General features: G+C 38.8%; 1 protein-coding gene across 1 annotated transcript; it reads right to left on the bottom strand.

The window, feature by feature from the left end:
• Nucleotides 1-10,141: 10,141 nt before the first annotated feature.
• LOC111903798 (protein FAR1-RELATED SEQUENCE 5-like) lies at nucleotides 10,142-11,468 on the bottom strand. The gene is made up of 4 exons (XM_052766654.1): nucleotides 11,336-11,468; nucleotides 10,767-11,289; nucleotides 10,460-10,655; nucleotides 10,142-10,282 (listed from the first exon to the last, which is right to left on the bottom strand). Exons 1-4 carry the CDS (start codon nucleotides 11,466-11,468, stop codon nucleotides 10,142-10,144), a joined length of 993 nt encoding a protein of 330 aa, XP_052622614.1.
• Nucleotides 11,469-24,078: the final 12,610 nt, after the last annotated feature.

Raw genomic sequence — 24,078 nt, 5'->3', positions numbered from 1 at the left:
AGCTTAGTTAGGCGCTCCTCAATAGTCGCCTTAAACGATGAGTTGTCATCAGTGATAGTTTGACGAAGAGTGGCGAAGGACTGCAGTTCTAAGGCAACTGAGGTAACCAGCTTGTTGACAATAGGGTCAAGCTTCGTTTATTGGCATCGGCAGTTTCCTGTAAAGACTGCAAAAGAGAAGAAGCATCAGCAAATAGTTTTTCGACTTTTTCGGTAACCCCTTGAATAACACTGTAAATAACCCGTTCCACTGAGGAGGCAAGCACGATTTCTTGAACTTGGTGACCGTTGTCAGAACCTCAGTGTATCCCATGTTATAAAACATGGAAAACAACTGACCCACTAGAATGGATTCAGGGTTAACCCTAGATGAATCAGGTTAAAACCCTAAAAGCGAACAGAATCGCTGCTTGGAGATGGATGGCTTGTGATCAAGAATCTCAAAGAAAAATCTATCGACAGACTTATCATAATGAGATGTGCCGAAGATTTGCGATAAACACTCCATTGGAACAGCTTCAACTTTGGTGAGAGCGGGAGCTAGCGGCGAATATTTGAGACATTCGATAATCGAGAACATAAAGGCATCGTAAACGTGTGGAGTGAGATCGATGATCAGACTTTGTTGAGGACGAATCGGCAGAATGTGGGATGTGGCATGAATAGAAGATGAGTCCGCCATTGAAGTGAAGAAGTTGGGAGAGATGATGAACAGGAGAATAATCAAAGCGTTTCTTGCTCTCTGAATTTTGGGTGCAGTAAAGAGGTAAATAATGGTCGAAGTTACCTTTTATACCGTGGTAAGAGGAGAGAGAAGAATCTGTTCCCAAATCTTCGAGGGAAATACGAAGGGTTTCCTTAGGTGATTGACACGTGACATTTGGGATCCCCAATGATGACGCATGAGAGAGAAGAACTATCCCGTTTCACACGCCTTCCCATCAGGCGCCGTTTGAAGTGTCAAAAACGGTTCCACTTCGCACGCCTGTCCTTCAAGCGTTGTTTGAAATATCAAATCGATTGGATTTTCGGCTGAGTCAGCAACTTATCCCTTTAGTATGAGCTGTCATCATAAAGTAGAATGACCACGTGTAACATTGTGAGCCATAACTCTTTTATAACTTCAAAAAATGGCTTGTAAGTAATGAAACCAGAATTATGGAAAATCAAAAAGATTTTCGTGCTTAGTGTGTAAAATAAAAAGAAATAAAGCAACACATATGTGGGAAATTGTGATGTCAATAAAGACACAAAACAATGGATCCCGGGCACGAATCTCTTCCTTCAAAGTCAAGAGAGACCTTAAAGTGTTTGTTTGGTTTCCCGTTGAATTACGATCAGACACTAATTGAGAAGTGTTGAAAGGCATCTTTTAATCAGGCTAATTTGGGTGGCTTTCGCTTTAGTTCAGAATTCCTGATCTTGACATAAGACAGAAATTGACTGAAGTACTTGTGAGATCAATGTAGTCTGTTGAGCAAGTAGGGTTGAAAAGAATTTAAGTGGCATGGTGAAAATATTTGTAGGTGAAATCTCATAAAAAAAATAAAACTGGATTCCATGGGAAGAAATGTTATGGGATTTAACAATTTCATAGGAATCACACAAAGATAAAATTCAGAGATTTCAAGGTACAGCCTTAAGGCTGAATTCGTCAATTCTTTAGTGAAAACTAGAGCAAAGTTAATTGTTCACCGTCAATGCATAGAAGGTAGTGAATTGGGGGTTTCACTTAGCACGTAGTGGCACAAAGCTAAGATCATGAACACAGAAATTGTGTAACCATAAACCTCAGTGGTAATTTCTGAAAGTCTCAAGGGTTACGTGTATGAGATCGAAATATGATGGAGAAAAATATTGAAGATGGTGTAAAGAAACCAAAGTACCTCTGCTATTAAAATAAGGACCAAGCAGAAAACTCTTATCTCATGTGAGAAGAGAGTAAGGTAGCTCATGATTAGAATAAATATAAAAGCCTAATTGGGAAGACGAGGTTTGTATATACCAAGTCAGTAAGGCTATTATTCAGAATCAGGTTCAGGCTTTGGACACATACAGCAACATGCTTCTAGGGACACTTAACTAATAAAACAATTTCCCCACAAATATCCATACAAAAAAATATTAACGAACACAAAAAAATTTGTTTGTGGAGTTTTCAAAAAAAATTTGGAATTTTTGATTTAAAGAAAGAAAAATAAAAAAAAGACACAAAAAAATTTGGAACCGAACCCGAGCGTTCGGTCTATTTCGGTTGGAAAAAAAATGAATTTGAAAAAGAAAAGGACTTTGAAAATAAGAGAGATGAAATTGAGAAAAGGATACAAAAGGTTTACAACCAAAGAAACTACCTTTGAGTGATAAGCAAAGATAAGAGAATAGGACCAAACCCGAGCGTTCGGTTCAGTTCGGCACACACGTGAACCGAACCCGAACGTTCGGTTCATCTCGCTTCTAAGTTTTAGTTTTGAGAAGTAGTTTTTGGTACTGACTCCGATTCCATCATTCCTAGCCCTTGTATAATTTTATTGAAACTTGCTTCAGGAAGAGATTTGGTGAAGATATCGGCCAGTTGATCGGTGGTTCGAACAAAGTGAATTTCGACGTTTCCATCTTCCACATGATCCTTAATAAAGTGATACCTCAGTGCTATATGCTTGGTCTTGGAGTGATGCACTAGGTTATGACAGATCCTAATTGCACTTTCTGAATCGCAATATAGTGGGATCTTTTTCATATTGAGTCCATAATCACATAGCTGGCTTTGGATCCAAATCACTTGAGACGTACAGGAGACAGCTGCAATGTACTCTGCTTCGGCTGTAGAAAGAGAAACACATGTCTGTTTCTTTGATTGCCAGCTAACCAACTTCCTATCTAGGAATTGGCAGCCTCCTGTGGTGCTTTTCCTATCTAAACCACATCCTCCAAGGTCTGCATCTGAGTAGGCTTGAACAAAGAAGTCTGAGTTTGATGGATACCAAAGACCAAGGGAGGTGGTTCGTTTCAGATACCGAAGTATGTTTTTCACTGCTAGCATATGTGGTTCACGAGGATTCGCCTGAAACCTAGCACAATAACACACACAAAACATTATATCGGTCCTGCTAGCGGTTAGGTACATCAAGGAACCAATCATCTGGCGGTATAACGTTATATCGACTGCCGGTTTTTCCAAGGATGGTGTGAGCTTGGTGTCGAACGCCATTGGAACTTTGACCTTTGAGTCTCCTATCATGCCGAATTTAGCAAGAAGAGTCTTGGTGTATGCTTCCTGGTTGATAAAGATGCCTTCGGGTCCCTGTCTAATGTTTAAACCAAGGAAAAAGTTAATCGGACCCATTGAGCTCATTTCAAATTTAGTCACCATCAACTTTCTGAATTCAGCTGTTAAGCTAGGATTCGTTGAGCCAAAGATGATATCATCGACGTAGATTTGAACTATCATAAGGTGGTTACCTTCCTTCTTACGAAAGAAGGTTGGATCAACCAAACCTTGTTTGAATTTTGACATCTTTAAGAACTTAGTTAGCATTTCATACCATGCCCTAGGCGCTTGTTTCAGACCGTAAACTGCCTTGTCCAGAATATAACAGTGATTTGGATGCTTTTCATTCACAAAACTAGGAGGTTGCTCCATGTAAACCGTTTCTTCAAGTTCTCCATTCAGAAAGGCACATTTTACATCCATTTGGTAGACCTCGAAGTTCTTGTGTGCAGCGTAGGACAGAAATATTCGAACATATTTCAGCCTCGCCACCGGGGCAAAAGTTTCTTCGTAATCAATGCCTTCTTCCTGGCAGTATCCTTTCACCACGAGACGAGCTTTGTTTCGAATCACATTACCTTCCTTGTCCATTTTGTTTCTGAATACCCATTTGAGACCAACGACTGAGGCATCTTTAGGTGTTGGAATGAGGCGCCATACCTTGTTTCTTTCAAACTCATTGAGTTCATCTTGCATAGCTTGAACCCAATCGGAATGATCAAGAGCCGTGTTTACTGTCTTCGGCTCAACTTTGGATACGAAAGAATTATACATTCAGAACTCTACTTTGGAGAATAGAGATGATTGCTTTGCCTTCAGTTGGGATCGGGTGAGGACCTTTTCAGAGACATTACCCACTATCTGAGATACATGATGATCTCTGGTCCATTTGATAAGATGAGGATAATTTGGATCATAAGATGGATCCAATTCGGCATTAACCATTTCTTCCAATTCAGATTGACTATCGTCATCGTAGAACATATCGGAATTCTCCCACTCGACTGATGAATCTCTTTGATTTTCAGGTTGGTTCGTACTTTCAGGTGCAACAGAACTCTCAGGTGTAGATGGACTTTCTGGTGCTACACGACTTTCGGGTGTAGCAGAGCTTTCGGGTGCTACAGGACTTTCGGGTGTAGCAGAGCTTTTGGGTGCTACAAGACTTTTGGGTGTAGCAGAGCTTTCGGGTGCTATAGGAATAGAATTCTCCCCCTAAAAGTGTGAGTTCGGTTTCTTTGAAGAAAATAGATTCTCCCCCTCAACTGAAGTACCGTGCTGAGGAGGTTCGTTTGGAACTTGTTCTCCTTCACCCATTTGTTTGGCTGCATGTTCGACAATTTACTTCAGATGATCAATTTTGTTGTCTGCTGCCTTGGCTTCCGAGAGAGTAGCTTTCTCAGGTTCATCAAATAAGTCCACAAACTAATCGAACAAATTAGCAATCGTGGCTGTGACTTGACCTGTTTGAGAGAAAATCTTTCCAATTGCTTCTTTGGTAGTCTTTAGCTTCTTGGTGTAGCTATCATCGAAAGTCACATAATATGTTTCTTCAATCTTTCTAGAACGCTTATTTAAAACCCGGTATGCTTTTGAAGTAAGAGAATATCCCAGAAAAATTCCTTCATCTGCTTTAACGTCAAACTTGTTACGATGTTCTTTGGAGTTGAAGATGAAACATCGTGAGCCGAACACATGGAAGAATTTTACGTTTGGCTTCCTGTTATTGATGATCTCATAAGGAGTAAGAGAGAAGCGCTTGTTGAGATAAGACCTATTATGCGTAAAACAAGCTGCAACAATATCATCAGCCCAGAAATATAAGGGAAGAGAAGCGAAACTTAGCATAGTTCGGGCCGCCTCACACAAGGATCGGTTTCGCCTTTCGACAATTCCATTCTGTTGAGGCGTGTAGGGGGCAGAGAAGTTGTGACTGGTTCCTTTTTCTGCCAAAAAGTCTTCAAATTCTTTGTTCTTGAACTCCAGTCCATTGTCGCTCCTAATGTTGCGAACGACTTTTCTCAGTTGCACTTCAACCTGCTTGATAAACATCTTTAGCTTAGGAGTGGCCTCAGATTTGTGCTTCAGAAAGAACACCCATGTAAAACTTGAGAAATCATCAACAATAACAAGAATATACTTGCTACTGCCAATGCTTTCGATTGATGATGGACCACACAAGTCGATGTGAAGCAACTCAAGTGGTTCAACAAATTTTTGTGTTTATAATTGATGGGTGACTTTGACGACTTTGTTTCCCCATTTCACATGCAGCGCACAAGTGTTCTCGATCAAACTTAAGCAAGGGAAGACCCCGAACATGACCTCCGGTGACAAGCTTGTTGATGTCTTTGAAGTTGTGATGTGAGAGCCTTCGGTGCCACAACCAGCTTTCGTCAGAATGAGCTTTGGACAAAAGACATATAGCTGGATTTCCTTTGATTGGTTTGAGATTTAGAGGAAACATTTCGCCTTTTCGGTCTGATTTGAGGATAACCTTGTTGGATTTCTTCTCTATAATTTCTGAACCTTCATCGTCAAACGAAACTTTGAGACCGGTACCGCCCACCAGTTGAGATACACTGATGAGATTATGCTGCAATCCTTCAACGTACGCCACTTTTCTTATTGTGAGGTCTCCATTGGTTATCATCCCATAACCCTTTATCGTTCCATAAGAGTTGTTACCGAACTTGACAATGCCACCATTTTGAAGAGATCAAAACTCCCTTAGCTCTTCCTTCCTTCCTGTCATGTGACGTGAGCAGCCACTATCAATGTACAATTCTTCGTCGAACTGCTCGTCACTTATAACCTGCAAAAATTAAGCAGGTTTAGGAACCCAAAGTTTCTTGGGTCCACGTGAGCTTTTCACAGGAACAGGAATAGTAATAGAAACATCAACAAGATATGTTCGTTATACTAAGGTTGTTTCATCTTTTCTTTTAATAGTAAACACTTTGATTTTGTTAGGGTTAGCTACAGGTGTTTTGGATTCAGATTCTGGTTTTTGAGCACTAGACTGCTTTCGGTTCTCCTTGACTGAGGAAATCTTTGTTTTTCCATTCAAGTTCGTTGAAGATCTTGAATTTTGTGTAGGAACATAATTGGGTTTGGAAGAGGGTTTAGAATGAGAAGAATTAGAAAAAGAGAATTTAGAATGAGAGTTTTTCCTGACTTGAGGTTCGAAATGACTCTTTTGTTTATGATCATTAGAGGTACCGAACCTGGACCTTCGGTGGCTGCTCGATGATGAGCTGAAGTTGGATTTTTGGTTGTTGTTGGCTGGTGGTCTGAAACTTGATGTTTTATTATAAAAGCTTGAAGGACTAAAACTGGGTCTTTGCTTGTTATTACTTGGCAGACCGAAACTTGCTTTTCGGTTGCTGTTGCTTTCGGGACCGAACCTATCCTTTCGGTTATGTGCTTCATGTGGCCCGAAAGTCTTTTTCTCTGACTTAGAATCTTTATCATGGTAAGAGTAATGAGGATTCTGAGAACGCCAAAACTGCTTTCACTCTGAGAGATTCTTTTTGTATCTTAGGTTTCTCTGTTGCTTTTGATTTTTCACATGTTTCGGTTGTCTGTGGATATTTGCTTTTTGTTTTAGCTTCTTGACAGCCAGTTCACTATTCATAGATGAGGTTTCGCTTGTGGAGGTGACTTCTTCTACAGGTATTTCTTTTGTGCCACTTGTACTTGGCACGTCAAAGTTGTCAGGCTTATTCAGCGGCTCTGGTACATATCTTCCTTTGGTTTTCCAGGACGTTCGCTCTGACAAACCAACTGTTTCGTCTGCATTATCTATAGGAGCTGACCAGAAGAACTCATCACAGCCATCTGCGTGGTTCTCACCTTTTGGTACACAACAACCTTTCGGTTACTCCTGTGATCTTATATACTTGATTCAGTGTGGTTCTCACCTTTTGGTACACAACAACCTTTTCTTCAAGGGTCGGGGACTTATTTTTGGACAAACGAGCGAATTCCACAGAATTTTCAGAAATCAGATTTTTGTGGTTTTCGGGTTCGTTCTTGCCAAACTCAGAACAGTCGACTTCAACCTCTACAGAAATTTCACTCATATCATCGTCCTCATTAAGTTCAGATGCGTTTTCAACATCGATTTTATTTACTGAACTTAAATTGGCACTCAATGAGTCGAATTTTTGTATGGTTTTGGTCATGAGTTTCAGCTTATCATTTTCATCCAAAAGATTTTTAAGCATGTCCTTATGGTCTTTGGACTTTATAAAAGATTCTATTTTGTCCAGACCATACATATAAGTAGGATTCACGTCATCGGAAGATACAACACTTTCACAGTTGTATGCTTCGTCATCGATTTCATCCTCCTTAAGCTCAACGAAGGGTAGAATCATGCGATGTATCTTCTGCCTTATTTCACAATTTAGATGCTGTTGAGTAATGTTAGCATAAAGTGTTTTAGCAATCAAACAAAAAACATTCCTTTGTTTTAACAATTTCAAATTGTCTCTTTGAAAATAAATGTTTTCATCCTTAGACTTAATAAGCTCCGACTCCTTCTGCTCAATCCACATCCTTCGCTCCTCACTCTTGGATGACACCCTGCTTATTTGGTTAGTCAGGTTAGAATTTGTGACCCGTGTTTGAGTTAAACAACTATCCAGATTTGAGATTCTTGAATTCAAGTTATTTAATTCCTTTTCATATGATTTTTGTGGAATTTTGAACGAAATAAAAAAAGATTGTACCTTCTTGATCAGTTCATCAAGTTCACTGATCTGCACACTAAGAGGTTTTGCTGTGAAGCACAAGTCCTCTCGCTCCTTAGTGTCTTCATTTCCACCATCAGTATTATATCCCCTCATGTGAGATACGTCATTCACCATCAGACACTTTCCACTGCTTTCACCACCTCTTGCGACCTAAGCCTTTCCATGAGAAGGCTTTCTCACCTCATCATCTTGTGAGTCGGTCGACCATACCTGTACGCCACCGAACTCGTCATCTTCTGCCGAACCCTGTACAATAAGAGCATTCATAGAAGGATTAGTAGCAGCTTTCTTCCTTTTAATCTCTTCTAGCTTCTTCATCAGGATTGCCTCTTCATCTTTCTCCTCATCTTTCTCTGTCATTTTCTTCAAAACACAATCTTTGGCGTAATGATTCTTTCCTCCACAGTAATAACAGCTGACACCAGAATCCGCTTCAACCTTCATCTCTTTCTTTGGTTCTTCAGTCTTCGGCTCCTCCCTTACCTTTTCAGAACTGTAGCTTCCCTGCCAATTTCGGTTCTTATTGGTAGAAAACTTCTTTTTGATGAACCTTTAAGGATTGGACACCATCATAGCATAATCTTTTGAAGTTAGATCGTAGTCCTCCAGGTTCAGATCTTCGTCTTCTACTGCATTCTTACTTTTAGACAGGAGGGCCAAGGACCCCAAGTTTGAGACCACACTCTTCTCTTGCATCACTATCTTTTCCTGGGATTTCAGAATTCCCACCAGTTTCGCCTGCGAATATGATTTGAACTGCTCGTGAGCTTTAACTGTAGACACAACAGCTCTCCATTTGGATCTTAAGCCATTCAAAAAAGTAACCTTCTGTTCAATAAGCTTCCTTTCGATATCATGTTTGATCATCTTGCTGAGAAGATGATTGAAGCGATCAGATGTCTGTGTAACGGACTCATCGAGATTTTGCTTGAACTCTCCAAACTCAGACAAAAGCAAGGTCTGAATTGAGTGCTCCAAATCTTCATCTGTGGAATACAGCTCTCGCAGCCGATCCCAGATTTCTTTAGCGGTACTACAGGAACTCACCAACCTAAATGTGTCAGATTGAAGAGGGAAGCGAATCAGTCTCAATGCTTTGATGTTGCACTAAAACTTCTCCTTTTCGTCTTGAGCGACGTCTTTCACATCCTTTAACAGATCATTATACTCCTTCTGAGTTTTAATAATTCTGGATGTTCCTGAATGAGCAAATGGTCTAGACACAATGGCTTCCTATATTAGATACCCATTATCTTCAGATCCGATGACGCAGTCTTTGAAATGATGCGCCCAAACCTCGTAATCTTGAGTGTAAAGAATTGGAATCTTTGTTGTAGATCCAATACTATTTGAGATGTTGATAGGATTAGATTGAGAATCGTCCATGCTTGATCGTTTAACCTGTTGCAAGATCAGACTTGTAATATGTAATATTAGGGCAAAACGAATAAATAATGAGATACGTCAATTATGGAGTGACGGCTCAATAAATATCAGTTAATGCGGAATAAACCCTAATCACTTCTTTCATAGAAGAGATGTGTATGAATTACACAACCTCCTGTTCTGATACCAATTGATGAGTTTATAAAACTCTTTGATTGATTAGATCTTATAACAGGTAAATCAAGAAAGCAAAAACAGTAAGATAAAGCACAAGAATGAATCTGAATGTGTCAAATGATTCAATTGATTCAATCCTCAATAGAGCTCGATGAAGAACTTCCGCTGTAGAGGATATTAGGGTTACAAAAGATAAGAACGATGAACGCTATTAAAATCTCTATCAAAAAGTACGTTCTAGGATGCATGCCAACATCTATAAATATTAAACCCTACAAAATAACTCACGGATGGACAGGCCATACCGAAGATTAAATGGACTAAATGTCGAGCCCAAGACGCAACACTATCTGGACCTAACACCTTTGCTTTTGAATGGCAGTGTCGTAATTCATCATGAAATTCAAAAGTAAGTTCCCACTTTTTGAATATGTATTAAAAAATGAATTCATACTCTCTGACCTCGATGTAGTCTTCATCAAACCACACATTGGAATATCACTAAAATATCCAGGTATCCATGAATCACGTATTGTAAACAAGTCTTTAAATCATCTTGTGTCTTCAAGATTGAATTCCTTCATAAGCAAACCCCACTTCACCTCAAAAACATCAGGTTTCATATTAATGTCCCAAACAAGCTTCGAAAACCTTTTTCTAAAGTCTGTGTTTGTAAATAAATCATCTGATATCTGTATTAAAACAAAAATATTCATAAATGAATAAATAATAATAAGTAAAATAACAATCAATATTCATAAATGAATATACTAATAAGTAATATATTTGAAATACATTAAAATAATACATTTTTTGAACTTTTTCATTATATGCCACATACATAATCAATGCTTTGAATTACGAAACACATTCTCAATAGCTTGTTTTATTGCAGCATCTTGATCGGTTAAAACAAGTGTTGGTTCTTTCCCATGAGTTTTAAGAAATTCTTTAAGCAACCAAGAGTAAGACTCAATGCTTTCATTGCTTAGCAACCCAGATCCAACAGTAACTGATTTTTTATGATGGTCAATAGCAGTAAACGGCACAAAAACCATTCGATACCTAACACACAAAAAAATGTTCATTAAAGTCAATTTTTGATGTATTAATAAGCGAATATAAAAATATTCATATATGAATAAGCTATAAACAAAAGTAGATAAAATAACTTACTTGTTTGTTCGGAAAGTCGCATCAAACGAGATAACATCACCAAATTTAGCATAATATGCCTTCTCCATTTCATCAGCCCAAAACATACAATCCAAAACATCATCTTGACAATTAAACTTAAATGAGTAATTTGGATAGTGAGCTCGACGGTAATTCATTGTGTTTACTATCATTTGGGCATCTTTATAACCAATAACCCTGTTGATATCTCTCGTTAAATTTTTATAGTCAACTACTTTGGGCTTTACAAACTCATACCCACCTCTCAGACTTGCCCTCAACTTATGAGCCATAGTTGGACCTATTTTTGATGTGGAAGCACGCACAATAAACTCTTTTTCTGAATATGACATTTGTCTTGCCTTTTTTAAATCGCTTGTCTTCTCAAGTGGATGGTTGTGAAGTTCATCAAACTGAAAAACTTTATAATCTGGACTTCCATACACAGATTCAAATATAATCTTTGCTTGACAACCAATAGCTCTTGAATTTGAATTTCGTTTCCTCCTAACACCACTTGTACCTAATGTGTCACAAGATTTCTTTTTTTTGTTTACCACCACGATTACATATAACACGTTTCTTCTTTATAATCTTGTTATCAAACCTTGACTGTGTGCTCAGTCTAACATCAAAACCACCAATTTCAGCATACTCAGAATTAGGGCTGGCAAATATGTACCACAGAGAACCAACCAGCATGTTACCAACCGAACCAATTATATCGGTCGCCAATTTGTTTGGTAGCCAATATGTTTGGCTGGTAATACCATGCCAATTAAGTAGTCTTGGTACGGTAACGGTATGAAATTTTGAATACCACGGTTGTACCGTACCAACCAATTTATATATATATATATATATATATGAATTCATAAATACAAAGAAATATGAGTTCTCATATCTTCATGTTTTAATTAGAATAATAACTAACAAGTCTTAGAATTACTAAACTAATACATTGACCGAAAAATTTCTTGATACTTATTTTTTGATGTGCGTGAGATTGGTGATACATACACTAAAACTTAAAAATGAATACTAACTTCTCATTCCTTCTACTATATATATATATATATATATATATATATATATATATATATATATATATATATATATATATATATATATATATGAATTCATAAATACAAAGAAATATGAGTTCTCATATCTTCATGTTTTAATTAGAATAAGAACTAACAAGTCTTAGAATTACTAAACTAATACATTGACCGAAAAATTTCTTGATACTTATTTTTTGATGTGCATGAGATTGGTGATACATACACTAAAACTTAAAAATGAATACTAACTTCTCATTCCTTCTACTGTTTCCATTTGTTTCCTCTAGAAACTTGCTAGGGGTGAACATCTTTTAATCCTTTTAGTGGTTTCCAAAAAAATACTACTAGAAGCGAGTGAAGCAACGGCCAAATGTCTACAAATTCAACTTATATTCATCTATAGTACATATTAGTTAAGAAATTTGGTATATACCAAATACCAATATGTACCAACCAAATTTGTTGGTAGCCAAATTAATTGGTACCAAGTATACTTGGTACGGTACCGGTAGCTAAAATCTTATACCAACTATTGTTGGTACGGTACACGGTTTGGAGAAAAAAAAACTCGGTACCGTACCAATTCCACCCCTACTCAAAATATATTTTGATAGCCAACTTTAATGATTTGAAGAATAAACCCTTAAATGGAATAAGTTGAACAGGTACATCTGGCTTATAGACATGTTCTCCAATTATATCATCAAAATATTGTGCATCATGTACTGAACTTGAAGATTCACCACCTAAACTAATAATGCATGAATAAAACAATAATATACATGAATACATAAAACTCATATAAATAAAACAAAAAACATTCATATATGAATACATAAAATTCATGAGGATTCAAAATATATAAAATAAAACATAACTTATTCATATATGAATAAAACGAAAAAAATAATAAATTCGAAATTACAATTAACACACGTTTATTCATGTATGAATAAGACAACAATTTATTTATTTTAACATATTCATATGTAAATAAAACATAACTTATTCATATATGAATAAAACGAAAAAAAATAATAAATTCGAAATTACAATTATCAGACGTTTATTCATATATGAATAAGACAACAATTTATTCATATTAATATATTCATATATAAATAAATGATAATCAACAAAATTAAAAACAACAAAATAATTCAATAACTGATACCTTCAAAAAATGAGTTCTCAGCATCTTCTTCTTCACTCTCACTCATAGAAGAATACAAATCACCATCAATAACACTAGAATTCGACATAATACACCAAATGATCTATATAAATAAACAAAAACAATCTTAATATCGAATATATCGAATATATCTCACAAAAAAAGTCGTAAATATGAAAACCTGGTTAATTTCGAAGATATCTCACCTTAACGTACAAAATATCTGAAAGAAACTTAAATCATATATGATCATATGATGTAATTAAGCGATCTCTCTCAGTACAAAGCGTAAAAACTACAATGATATAACTGATGAAATAAATATCTCAAACTACTTAACAAAAATCCGATGAAATAACTCCAATACATATTCGAAACTTGATAATCTTGATAATGAACTCCGATGAAACAACTCCAAAACGAATATAATAAGCGTACTTCCAAACAAATTATAAAAAGCAATAATCTTGATAATGAACTCCGATCTATCCGATTCAAACGATATACATACCTGATCAAATCGGAAACTGAAAACGAAGTAGAAAACTGAAACACAGATGCGAAACTTCACGATTAATGGAATGAAAACGTATAATTGCTAACGAGTTATATAAAGAAAATAATCTTGATAATTAATTCCTCATATCCGATTCAAACGAGATAAATATATCATCAAATTGGAAACTGATAACACGAACATGTAAGTTCTATGTAAAAAAGTTACTAATTTACAAAGATACCCTTAATGAAAATGCACACGCACATTTTTTTTTAATATGAACATGTTAGATAAATGATTGGCTGAGAATGATTCCTCCATTCTCAACCTTTTTCATTTTCTCAATTGAACCTACCTCTCTCTCTCTCTCTCTCTCTCTCTCTGTATATATATATATATATATATATATATATATATATATATATGTGTGTTATCTCTATATTTATTAATAATTATTGAATTCTTTTTTGAATGTAGACGTCATCAAATGTTTGTATTTAGTTATCATATGGGACAGACAAACAAAATACGAGCTAATAATTTAGATAACATGTCAAAATGTCTTATTTATTTGGTTATTCTTAGGGAATTATAGATGGCAACAAAGAGTATACAAAACCAAAACATGAATTTTAGAGATGAACCAGATCTAATCATCGATGTCAATGATGAATATAATGAACTAAAAAAAGATGTGGATGGCGTAAATGATGTGACCAAAACTAAAGGTGATCAGCCAAAGAGATCCTTCGCGTGGGATCATTTTACTTGTGTTGGGGGTAGTAGAAGTAAGGTAAAATGCCCTCATTGTACAATTATGTTTGCTGGCGGTACCAAAAAGAATGTTACAGGTACCATGGGATATCATTTGAAGAATGTATGCAAACGGTCTCTGCTTTACAAGGAAGCAAATATGAAGACACAAGCTATATTAAGCTTCAAACCCACAACAAAAATGGAACCTGGGGATAGTTTTAGCTTCCCATCACTTCAACCAAGAAAAAGCAAGGAAATTCCTAGCTAGAATATGTATAAAAGATAATAGGCCTTTCAGTATAGTCGACGACGAGGGCTTTAGGGAATTTGTATGGGAAATTAATCCCATGTTCAAATTCCCATCTAGGTGGACGGTGGCGAAAGATTTTTTATCAATACATGAAGAAGAGAAAAATAAACTTAAGTAACTACTGAAAAACCAAACAATTTCTCTTACCACCGACACATGGACATCGGTCCAAATTTTAATTACATGTGTCTTACCGCCCACTGGGTTGATGAAAATTAGACACTGAATAAAAGAATTTTGAATTTTTGTCAAATATCCAACCATAAGGGAGACGGTAGGTAAATTAGTCTATCGTTGCTTATAGGAATGGGTCATAGATCGGGTTTTTACCATAACCGTTGACAATGCTTCATCCAACGATGGGGCTATTAAATATTTAAGATCTATGTTTAAAGGTTCTCGTTCTATTTTAGATTGCAAATAGGTTCATTTAAGATGTTGTGCCAATATCATCATTCTTGTGGTGAAAGATGGCTTAGATGAGCAATTTGATACAATCACCAAGATTAGAAATGCAGTCAGGTATGCAAGTTCATCCCCTTCTAGGTATGCTAGCTTTAAAGAGTGTGTTGAGTTCGAAAAAATTGAATCTAAAAGTAAGCCATGTATTGATGTTGACAGTCGATGGAATTCCACATTCTTAATGTTGGAAACAGCAGGGAAGCACTCAAAGCATTTAATAGGTATTTTATATTATTGATATTGGTATTTAAGTTGATCAATTATTCTGAAATTTATATTCTTACTAAAATGTGTTAATGCTTGTCTCTTTGTTTTTCTTGATAGGGTTCAAGAGATTGACATCAATTACAACTCTTACTTTTATAGTGAAGCTGATGATGATAATGATGAGAAGAGTACTAAAAAGAGAAAGAAGAACAGATGAGCTTTGGGGGATCTCGAAGAAGAGGATTGGGAGAAAGCTAGGTAAAAACATATACTTTTAAAAAAAAAATCAAGTATGTTAATATGTCTATATATAATGATAGCCTAATTGTGTTAGTTATTTGTTTCCAGTAGGCACTTTATGGAGTTCTTGATGATTTTCAGCAATATTACAAGAAAAGTATATGGTAATAAGTATGTGACATCAAATGTATTTGTTGGGGATCGTATCATGATGCATGCGGCCATATCAAGTATGTGTTTAAACATAAATGAGAAAAAGGAAAAAATGACATTGTTAATGAAACCCAAATATGATAAGTATTGGGACAACTTGGAAAACTTGAATATGTTGTTGCGTGTTGCGTTAGTTTTAGTTCCCCGAAACAAGATGTTCTTTCTTGATTATTGCTTGGGGTTGATTTAAGGTAGTGATGATAAAAAAAAGTCAATAAGGTGACTCACGGAGTGCAAGAAACTTTAAGAGAGTTATTTGCTCGTTACAAGAAAATTGAGGAAAAAGATAATGAGAAAAAGGCAACTGATTCTTCATCTTCTACTACTACATTGTTTAGTGGTGTTGTAGATCTTGGTTTGGATGACGGCTCTGCAAAGTATTTTGGAAAACCGGGGAAAAAGTATTAATAATACTGAATTGGATATATATTTTGCTGATACGACAGAAAATAAATCGAAGGGTGATGATTTTGATATATTAAGTTGGTGGAAGCTCAATTTGGGTAAATACCCCGTACTCTCTAAAATTGCAAAACATGTTATGGGAATGCTAGTTTCCACCGTTGCTAGTGAGTCGGCATTTAGTACCGGTGGTAGGGTTATTGACAAATTCAAAAGCTCACTTACACCTAACACTGTCGAAGCTTTGATACGTACACAGGATTGGCTACATGCTACACCGTCGGACTTGCAAGAGACGCATATTCACGGCCTACAATTAGAAGAGTTGCCAGTGAATTTGGTGAATGTAGAAAATGGTAACCATTTCTTTGTTTAATTACTTTATAATTTTCTACTTCTTAACTTTTAACAATATCTTAAATGTTTTTTTATAGATTATTTTGTAAAGGGTAAAATCGATGGAGATTTTAAAGGAAATTGTCCCTTTTTTATTACAAGTTACATCTTTTTAAGAATTTTTCATTTTTTTTCTTTTGGTATGTTATTAGAAAGTAAAAACAAGAAATAGTATTTAGAAAATTTCATTACATAACTGAGATTAGCACCTTTTGCATTTAGTCATAAGTTATATGTTCTTTTGCAAAATTATTTTTGTCTTTATGTATAGAACATGTTAATTCTATTAAGGCCAAATGAGAGTAGAATAGTAGCTGACATTTCAAGCAATCAACATTTTTCATTTATTCGTAACATTTTGGTAGATATTTTTGTAAAACTTTCCTTTTAATAAATTATAACTTTTTAGTGGGTAGAAGAGTCATATAGTCCAACACCAAGTCAAGACACTAGGAAATTATCCAAAATAGTGAAATACAATCATAAAATGCTTGCATTACCACTACTCTCAGTTTCAGTATAGTTTGTATAATAAAATATAACATCTTGATTAATTGTATATATTTAACTATTAGTATTTATAAAACTAAAGTGAAAATTGTAAATATAATATGACAGTATGGGGTTCATTACTTTCTATTTTTATTGTTATTTTTAATGACTTTGGTTAACCGGTGTTAATTGTTAACTAAAACCATTAAGCGCCTTAAACCATTAACCGAAACCATTACTAACCATTATCCAATGGTTAGAAAAATATATTAACAGGATATAATGGTTATGGTCCAGTTTTGACCGATAACCGAACCAAACCACCTCATACGCACGCCTAACATTTATCATGGTAAAATAAATATTTGATCCTTTCCTTTCTGTCTTTAGAAAGCAAGCATCAAAAGTTTGATGCCTCTAATGGCTCAAAACAAAAACCCTAGAAACCCTATAATGAAGAGGAAAGAGAAGGTATGAGGGAAATTTTGTTCCTATGCCTTATGGGAAGAGCATGAAAGGAAACTGTAAGCCAATGGGTCCAATTTATAGCTTAGGTAATTACAGGCAAAGCCAGATTTGAATTAATTAAATAATAGATTTAATCTCAGTTCAAATCTTTTCCTTATCTGCATCCAAGAGACTTTCAGAAACCATAGAAGAGCCTCCAAAACCGTCTTCCCTTGAATGGTGTAGAATTGCCTATTTTTATTCAACTATCAAACAATTACATTTCACCCCTTGCACATTTAATTAATTCTAATTAATCTTGAATTGATTCCAGATTAATTATGATTGATAATTAACTAATTATGAGTGATTTCTTATTAATTTATTAACCATATAAATTAACAAATCAATTATTTAACTATTGATATCATGTTAATTTATTAATCACATAACATATTTAACAGGTCAGTTATCTATGTCCAATTAATAAGTTAATCATATAATATATTAATAGATTATCTCTTTCTCTCTCTCTCTCTCTCTCTCTCTCTCTCTCTCTCTCCCCTAATATCATTTCTAGATATTTTTGGTTATGAGGGAAACCCGAAAAGGACTTTGCTTCTATTTTCAAGTTTATACCAATTTTTTTATAAGCATAGATACTTTAATCCAACAATTTTGTTCTCCTCCAAGACCAAGGAGCAACCTGAGGATCATCTTCAAGAGATTTTTGGATTTTTGAGGAAGGATAGGCTGCATGACAAATTCTCCAAGTGTGAGTTTTGGTTGCACGATGCTCAATTCTTGGGACACCTCGTCAATAAAAACATAATTTTAGTAAATCTGGGCAAGATCGAGCGGTGATGTAGTAGGAGGTCCTGAAGTCTCCATCTTAGATTCAGAGCTTTCTTAGGTTGGTTGGTTACTACAGAAGATTCATTCAAGATTTCTCCAAGATTGTTGTTCCTCTCATTCACTTGCAAAGAAGAGTGTTTTTTCCATTGATGGGCTAAACAGTAGAAAACATTTGAGACCTTGATGCAGAAGTTATGTGAGGCCCCAATGTTGATCCTTCTCGAGGGAATCAAGGATTTTGTTGTATACTATGATGTTTCGATCATAGGGTTTGGAGTGGTTCTCATGTAGCGGGGTAGATTGATTTCTTATGCCCAAATAGTTGAAGCCTCACGAGGCTAAGTATCATATACGCATGATTTGGAGTTGGGGTTGGGGTGATGGTATTTTCCCTCGAGATTTGGTGACACTATCTATATGGGGTTCATTTTACCATCTACATGGATCACAAGAGTCTGAGATACCATATGGTGCAGCTAAATTTGAATATGAGACAATGTAGGTGGCTTGATGTAACAACATAAAATTTCCAATTTAATTTTTCATTTTTAAACCAAAAAATGTATATAATATCATAATCTCAAATCCAAAACAACAGTGTATTCAAAACAAATCCCAAGATCTCTCTAATGTGAACTCCATCAGTGTGGGTGTGTACGAGTCAAGCCGTCGCCTTCCCACGGTCCTCGCTGGTACCTGAGACATCAAACACAACAACTGTAAGCATAAATGCTTAGTGAGTTCCCCAAAATACCACATACCACAAATACGCCACTCGAGGCTAAACCTGACCCTCCGGTCAAGATGTCTCAGCGGGACCCTCCAGTCCCGCAGCTCGTCGGACCCTCCGGTCCAGTCATAGCTCATTAGGCCCTCTGGCCCGGTCTGAATCGTTGGACCCTCCGGTCCGGTCTATAGAATCATACAGCATACAAATAACACATAGCATGTAATCTCTAATATAAGACATAATCTCGTACATAGCACATGAGACCCTCTGGTCAACTTAGAATACCACTCAAGGTAACGTATAGTGAGAAGACTCACCTCGCCTAACTCGGTAACTCGAAAAACCTCGAACTCGATGAATAGGACCTAGCCTCCTCCTAATCATACGGAATATACACTCGTCATCAACATAATTTCCCAAGGCTAGACCAAACTCTCTAAACACTCTTAGGAAGGGTAAAAGACCATTTTACCCCCTTGCTTGGCTCGAATACACTAGAGTTGACCAAACCCTAAAAGTCAAAAAAAGTCAACCCTCTCCGGGTTACGCTGCGCGTACCAACATGTACGCTGGGCGTACCCGGAGCTTCCACAGAATCGGGGTACGTGACACTCTACGTCGCGCGTATTGGGATTACGCCCAGCGTAACACCCAGTTCCCTTATCCCATTCATCCAGACCTTAATCTGTTAAGACTCTCGTCCAAACTCCAGATACGACTCCTTTTATACGACTTAACCCATAAAGTCGAGACCTTTATGCCTTTGCATGGCTGTAGAGGTCACTTTGTGCTCAAAACACCATTTATCTTTCCATAATGGGACTATAACTCATGCATGACACTAGATCCATGACCAAGACTAGATTTTTATGAACCCTTAACATCAAACACACTAGAAGAGGCCAGATTCATGCTCATGGAGACTATTTGCACACAAAGTCTCAAACTTTGTACCCAAAAATCCTAAAATGGTCACAAAAAGCAAAACTTAAGAAGAACAAGGAAAGCTCAGAGCTTTTTACCTCAAAAGAGATCTCCAACCACTGTAGAGCACGGATCTACACTTGTTCTTCCACTTCTAGCACCAGCAATGGCTCGTCCTTCCATTCTTCACCTTGAAAAGTTAGCTCCAAGCTCAAAACATATACACACTGGCTAAGGCACGGATCTCAACTCTCAAGGGACTTACTCAAGGAATATGGTGGCTAGGGAAAAGGGCCACATGTTCCTTTTATAGTGCACAAGCCAGAAATTAGGGTTTGCATATGGGCTCACTACGCCCAGCGTACTCGGTCAAGTCTGCGTCCAAATTAAGCGCGTGAGTACACGCGTCGTACACCCCAGTACGCCCAACGTACTCACCAATTCACCATACAACTCAAGGGACTAATCTTGCCAACTTCCAAAATAGAAGGGCCATAAAGCTTACCTGGATTTTGGGCCGTTACAATTCTCCCCCACTAGAACCAGACTTCGCCCTCGAAGTCTCATGCTGCGAACAACTCCGGATGCTGCTCCCGCATCTCCAACTCCGGCTCCCAGGTCAGTTCGGACCCGTTCCGATGTTGCCACTGGACCTGAACCAGGAATACTTCCTTGTTCCTCAGAACCTTGATCCTCCGATCCAAAATCGCAATCGGCTTCTCGGCATAATTCAGACTTGCGTCCACCTGGATGTCCTCTAATGACACCACTGCCGACTCATCGGCAATACACTTCCTCAGCTGCGACACGTGGAAGGTATCATGAATCTGGTCTAATTCTGCAGGTAGCTCTAGGCGATATGCTACCTTGCCCACCCTCGTGATCACCCTAAACGGCCCAATATACCGGGGCCCCAGCTTGCCCCTCTTCCTGAATCGGATCACTCCTTTCCAAGGAGATACCTTCAGGAGTACGAAATCGCCGACCTGGAACTCGAGCTAAGATCGTCACCTATCCGTATAACTCTTCTGACGACTCTGAGCGGTCAGCAACCTCTATCTGACCTGCTGGATCTGCTCTGTCGTCTGAAGCACTATCTCCGTACTACCCATTACGCGTTGCCCTACCTCGCCCTAGCAAATAGGGGTACGAAACCTCCTCCTATACAACAGCTCAAAGGGTGGCATACCGATGCTCGAATGATGGCTGTTATTGTAGGAAAACTCTGCCAAGGGCAAATATGTGTCCCAGCTCCCGCCAAAATCCAACACACATGCTCGGAGCACGTCCTCGAGCGTCTGAATCGTCCGCTCACTTTGCCCGTCATTCTGTGGGTGGTATACGGTACTAAAATGCAGCCTCGTACCCAACTCCTCGTGAAATTTCTTCCAGAATCTGGAAGTGAAACGCACATCTCGGTCTGACACGATCGAGATGGGTACTCCATGCCGCGATACCACCTTCCTCACGTATAGCTCTGCCAATCTTTCCGCAGATGAACTCTCACTAAAAGCGTGAAAGTGGGCGCACTTCGTCAATCGGTCCACTATCACCCAAATCGCGTCGACACCCCTTGCCGTTCTCGGCAATTTGGTGATGAAATCCATGGATATCTGCTCCCACTTCCACTCCGGAATCTCAAGTGGCTGCAACTTACCATGCGGTTTCTGGTGCTCGGCCTTAACCCTACGACAGGTTAGGCATCTCTCAACGAACCACGCCACATCCCTCTTCATACAGGGCCACCAATACTCCCTCTTCAGATCCAGATACATCTTAGTGGCCCCGGGATGGATCGAAAACTTCGATTTGTGCGCCTCCTCCATCAAGATAGTACGCGTCCCGCCCACAAACGGTACCCAAATCCGACCCTGAAAGGTCATAAGCCATTGGATATCGGTAACAAACCCTGACACCTACCCGATAACTCGCTCTCTCTTATGGTTCTCCAGCCTCACTGCCTCGGCCTGGGCCCCTCTGATGGTATCCAATACCGGAGTCATCACCGTCAACCTCATATAAATATCTCGCATCGGGGCACCCTCTGCCCTACGACTCAGGGCGTCGGCTACCACATTAGCCTTGCCCGGGTGGTACAGGATCTCGCAATCATAATCCTTTACCACATCCAGCCATCCCCTCTGCCGCATGTTCAGATTGGTCTGATCCATCAAATACTTCAAGCTCTTGTGGTCCGTGTATATCGTACACCGAACCCCATACAGATAGTGACGCCAGATCTTGAGGGCGAACACCACAGCCCCCAACTCCAGATCGTGGGTGGGATATCTCCTCTCATGAGGCTTCAGCTGCCTCGATGCATACGTGATCACATGCCCTCTCTGCATCAACACCGCTCCCAACCCCGATATCGATGCATCACAGTACACCACGAAATCCTCCATCCCTTCCGGTAGTGCGAGCATGGGAACTTCGCACAATCTCTGGCGAAGGGTCTCAAACGAGGTCTGCTACTTTGGACCCCATGAGAAAGTAACACCCTTCCGGGTCAACTTGGTAAGTGGCACGGCGATCTTGGAGAAATCTCTGATAAATCTCCGATAGTAGCCTGCCAGCCCTAAGAAGCTCCTGATCTCCGTAGGTGACCTCGACACCTCCCAACTCATCACAGCCTCGATCTTGGCTGGGTCAACCAATATCCCATTCTTGTTAACGAGATGCCCTAAGAACTGGACCTCCCGTAACCAAAAATCGCACTTGGAGAATTTGGCAAAAGCCTCTCCGATCTCAGAACTCCGAGGAGCTCCCTCAAATGTTCCTTATACTACTCTCTGGTCCTCGAATACACCAGGATGTCATCAATGAATACAATTACCGAACGATCTAACATCGGCCTACACACCCTGTTCATGAGATCCATGAACGCCGCTGGTGCATTGGTAAGCCCGAATGGCATCAACACGAACTCGTAATGCCCGTAACGAGTCTTGAACGCCGTCTTCTGGATATCCTCATCCCGAACTCTCATCTGGTGATATCCCGACCTCAAGTCTATCTTGGAGAACCAAGAAGCCCCCTGTAACTGATCGAATAGATCGTCGATCCTCGGTAACGGATAACAGTTCTTGACCGTCAACTTGTTCAACTCCCGGTAATCAATGCACATCCGGTGTGAACCATCCTTTTTCTTGATAAAAAGGATCAGCGCTCCCCAGGGAGAGCTACTAGGACAGATGAACCCTTTCCCCAACAGCTCTTGCAGCTGTGAGGATAACTCCTGCATCTCTGGTGGTGCTAGCCGGTATGGCGCCTTAGCGATAGGCACAGCCCCGGGAATCAAATCGATACGAAACTCCACCTGCCTATCGGGTGGCACACCCGGCAACTCCTCGGGGAATACGTCCGGGAACTCACGCACTATCGGCACATCATCAACTGAACTTGGCCTCCCAGTGGCCTCTCGTACATCCGTCACATAGGCTACGAACCCCTTGCAGCCCAGCTGCAAACTCCGCCTCGCTCTGGCAGCCGAACAGAATACTGAACCACCATGAGTCCCCTCGCCATAAACTGTCCGCACTCCCCCACTAGGATCTCGGATCGTCACCAATTAACGCTCGCAATCTATGACAGCCCCGCAACGGCTCAACCAATCCATGCCTACTATAACACAAACATCCCTCATAGCAATCAGAATCAAATCAATCGGAAGCTCCACCCCGAAGATCTCCAGCACGCATCCACGTATCACCTCAGTAGCACATACCTCATGCTCATCTGCTAGGGAAACCCGCAGAGGTCGACTCAACGCCTCTCTCGGAATACTAATGTGTCGATTAAAAGTCACAGATATGAAAGACCGACTCGCACCCGAGTCGAACAACAGTAATGCAGGTATAGAACTCACAAGAAAAGTACCTACGCATAAAATATAGCAATTACAATAGCATAAACTCAGCATAAATAGATAAAGATTACATACCCGCCATGACGTCAGGCGTTGCGCGGACCTCCTCCGCAGTCAACTGGAAGGCTCTCCCCCTAGCCTTCGGTGCTTCGGCCTTCACTTGCCGGGTCTCAGTAGCTCGAACTGCAGGTGCAGATCCCTACGATGACCTCTGAAGCTGGGGGCACTCGGCCTTCCGATGGCCGGTCTGGTTGCAAGGAAAGCAAACCGAGA

The sequence above is a fragment of the Lactuca sativa genome, chromosome 8 (assembly GCF_002870075.4).
Source record: "Lactuca sativa cultivar Salinas chromosome 8, Lsat_Salinas_v11, whole genome shotgun sequence".
NCBI classification, from domain to species: Eukaryota; Viridiplantae; Streptophyta; class Magnoliopsida; order Asterales; family Asteraceae; genus Lactuca; species Lactuca sativa.
Note: the sequence above shows the minus strand (reverse complement) of the source record. Positions and strands in the feature narration are given on the sequence as shown.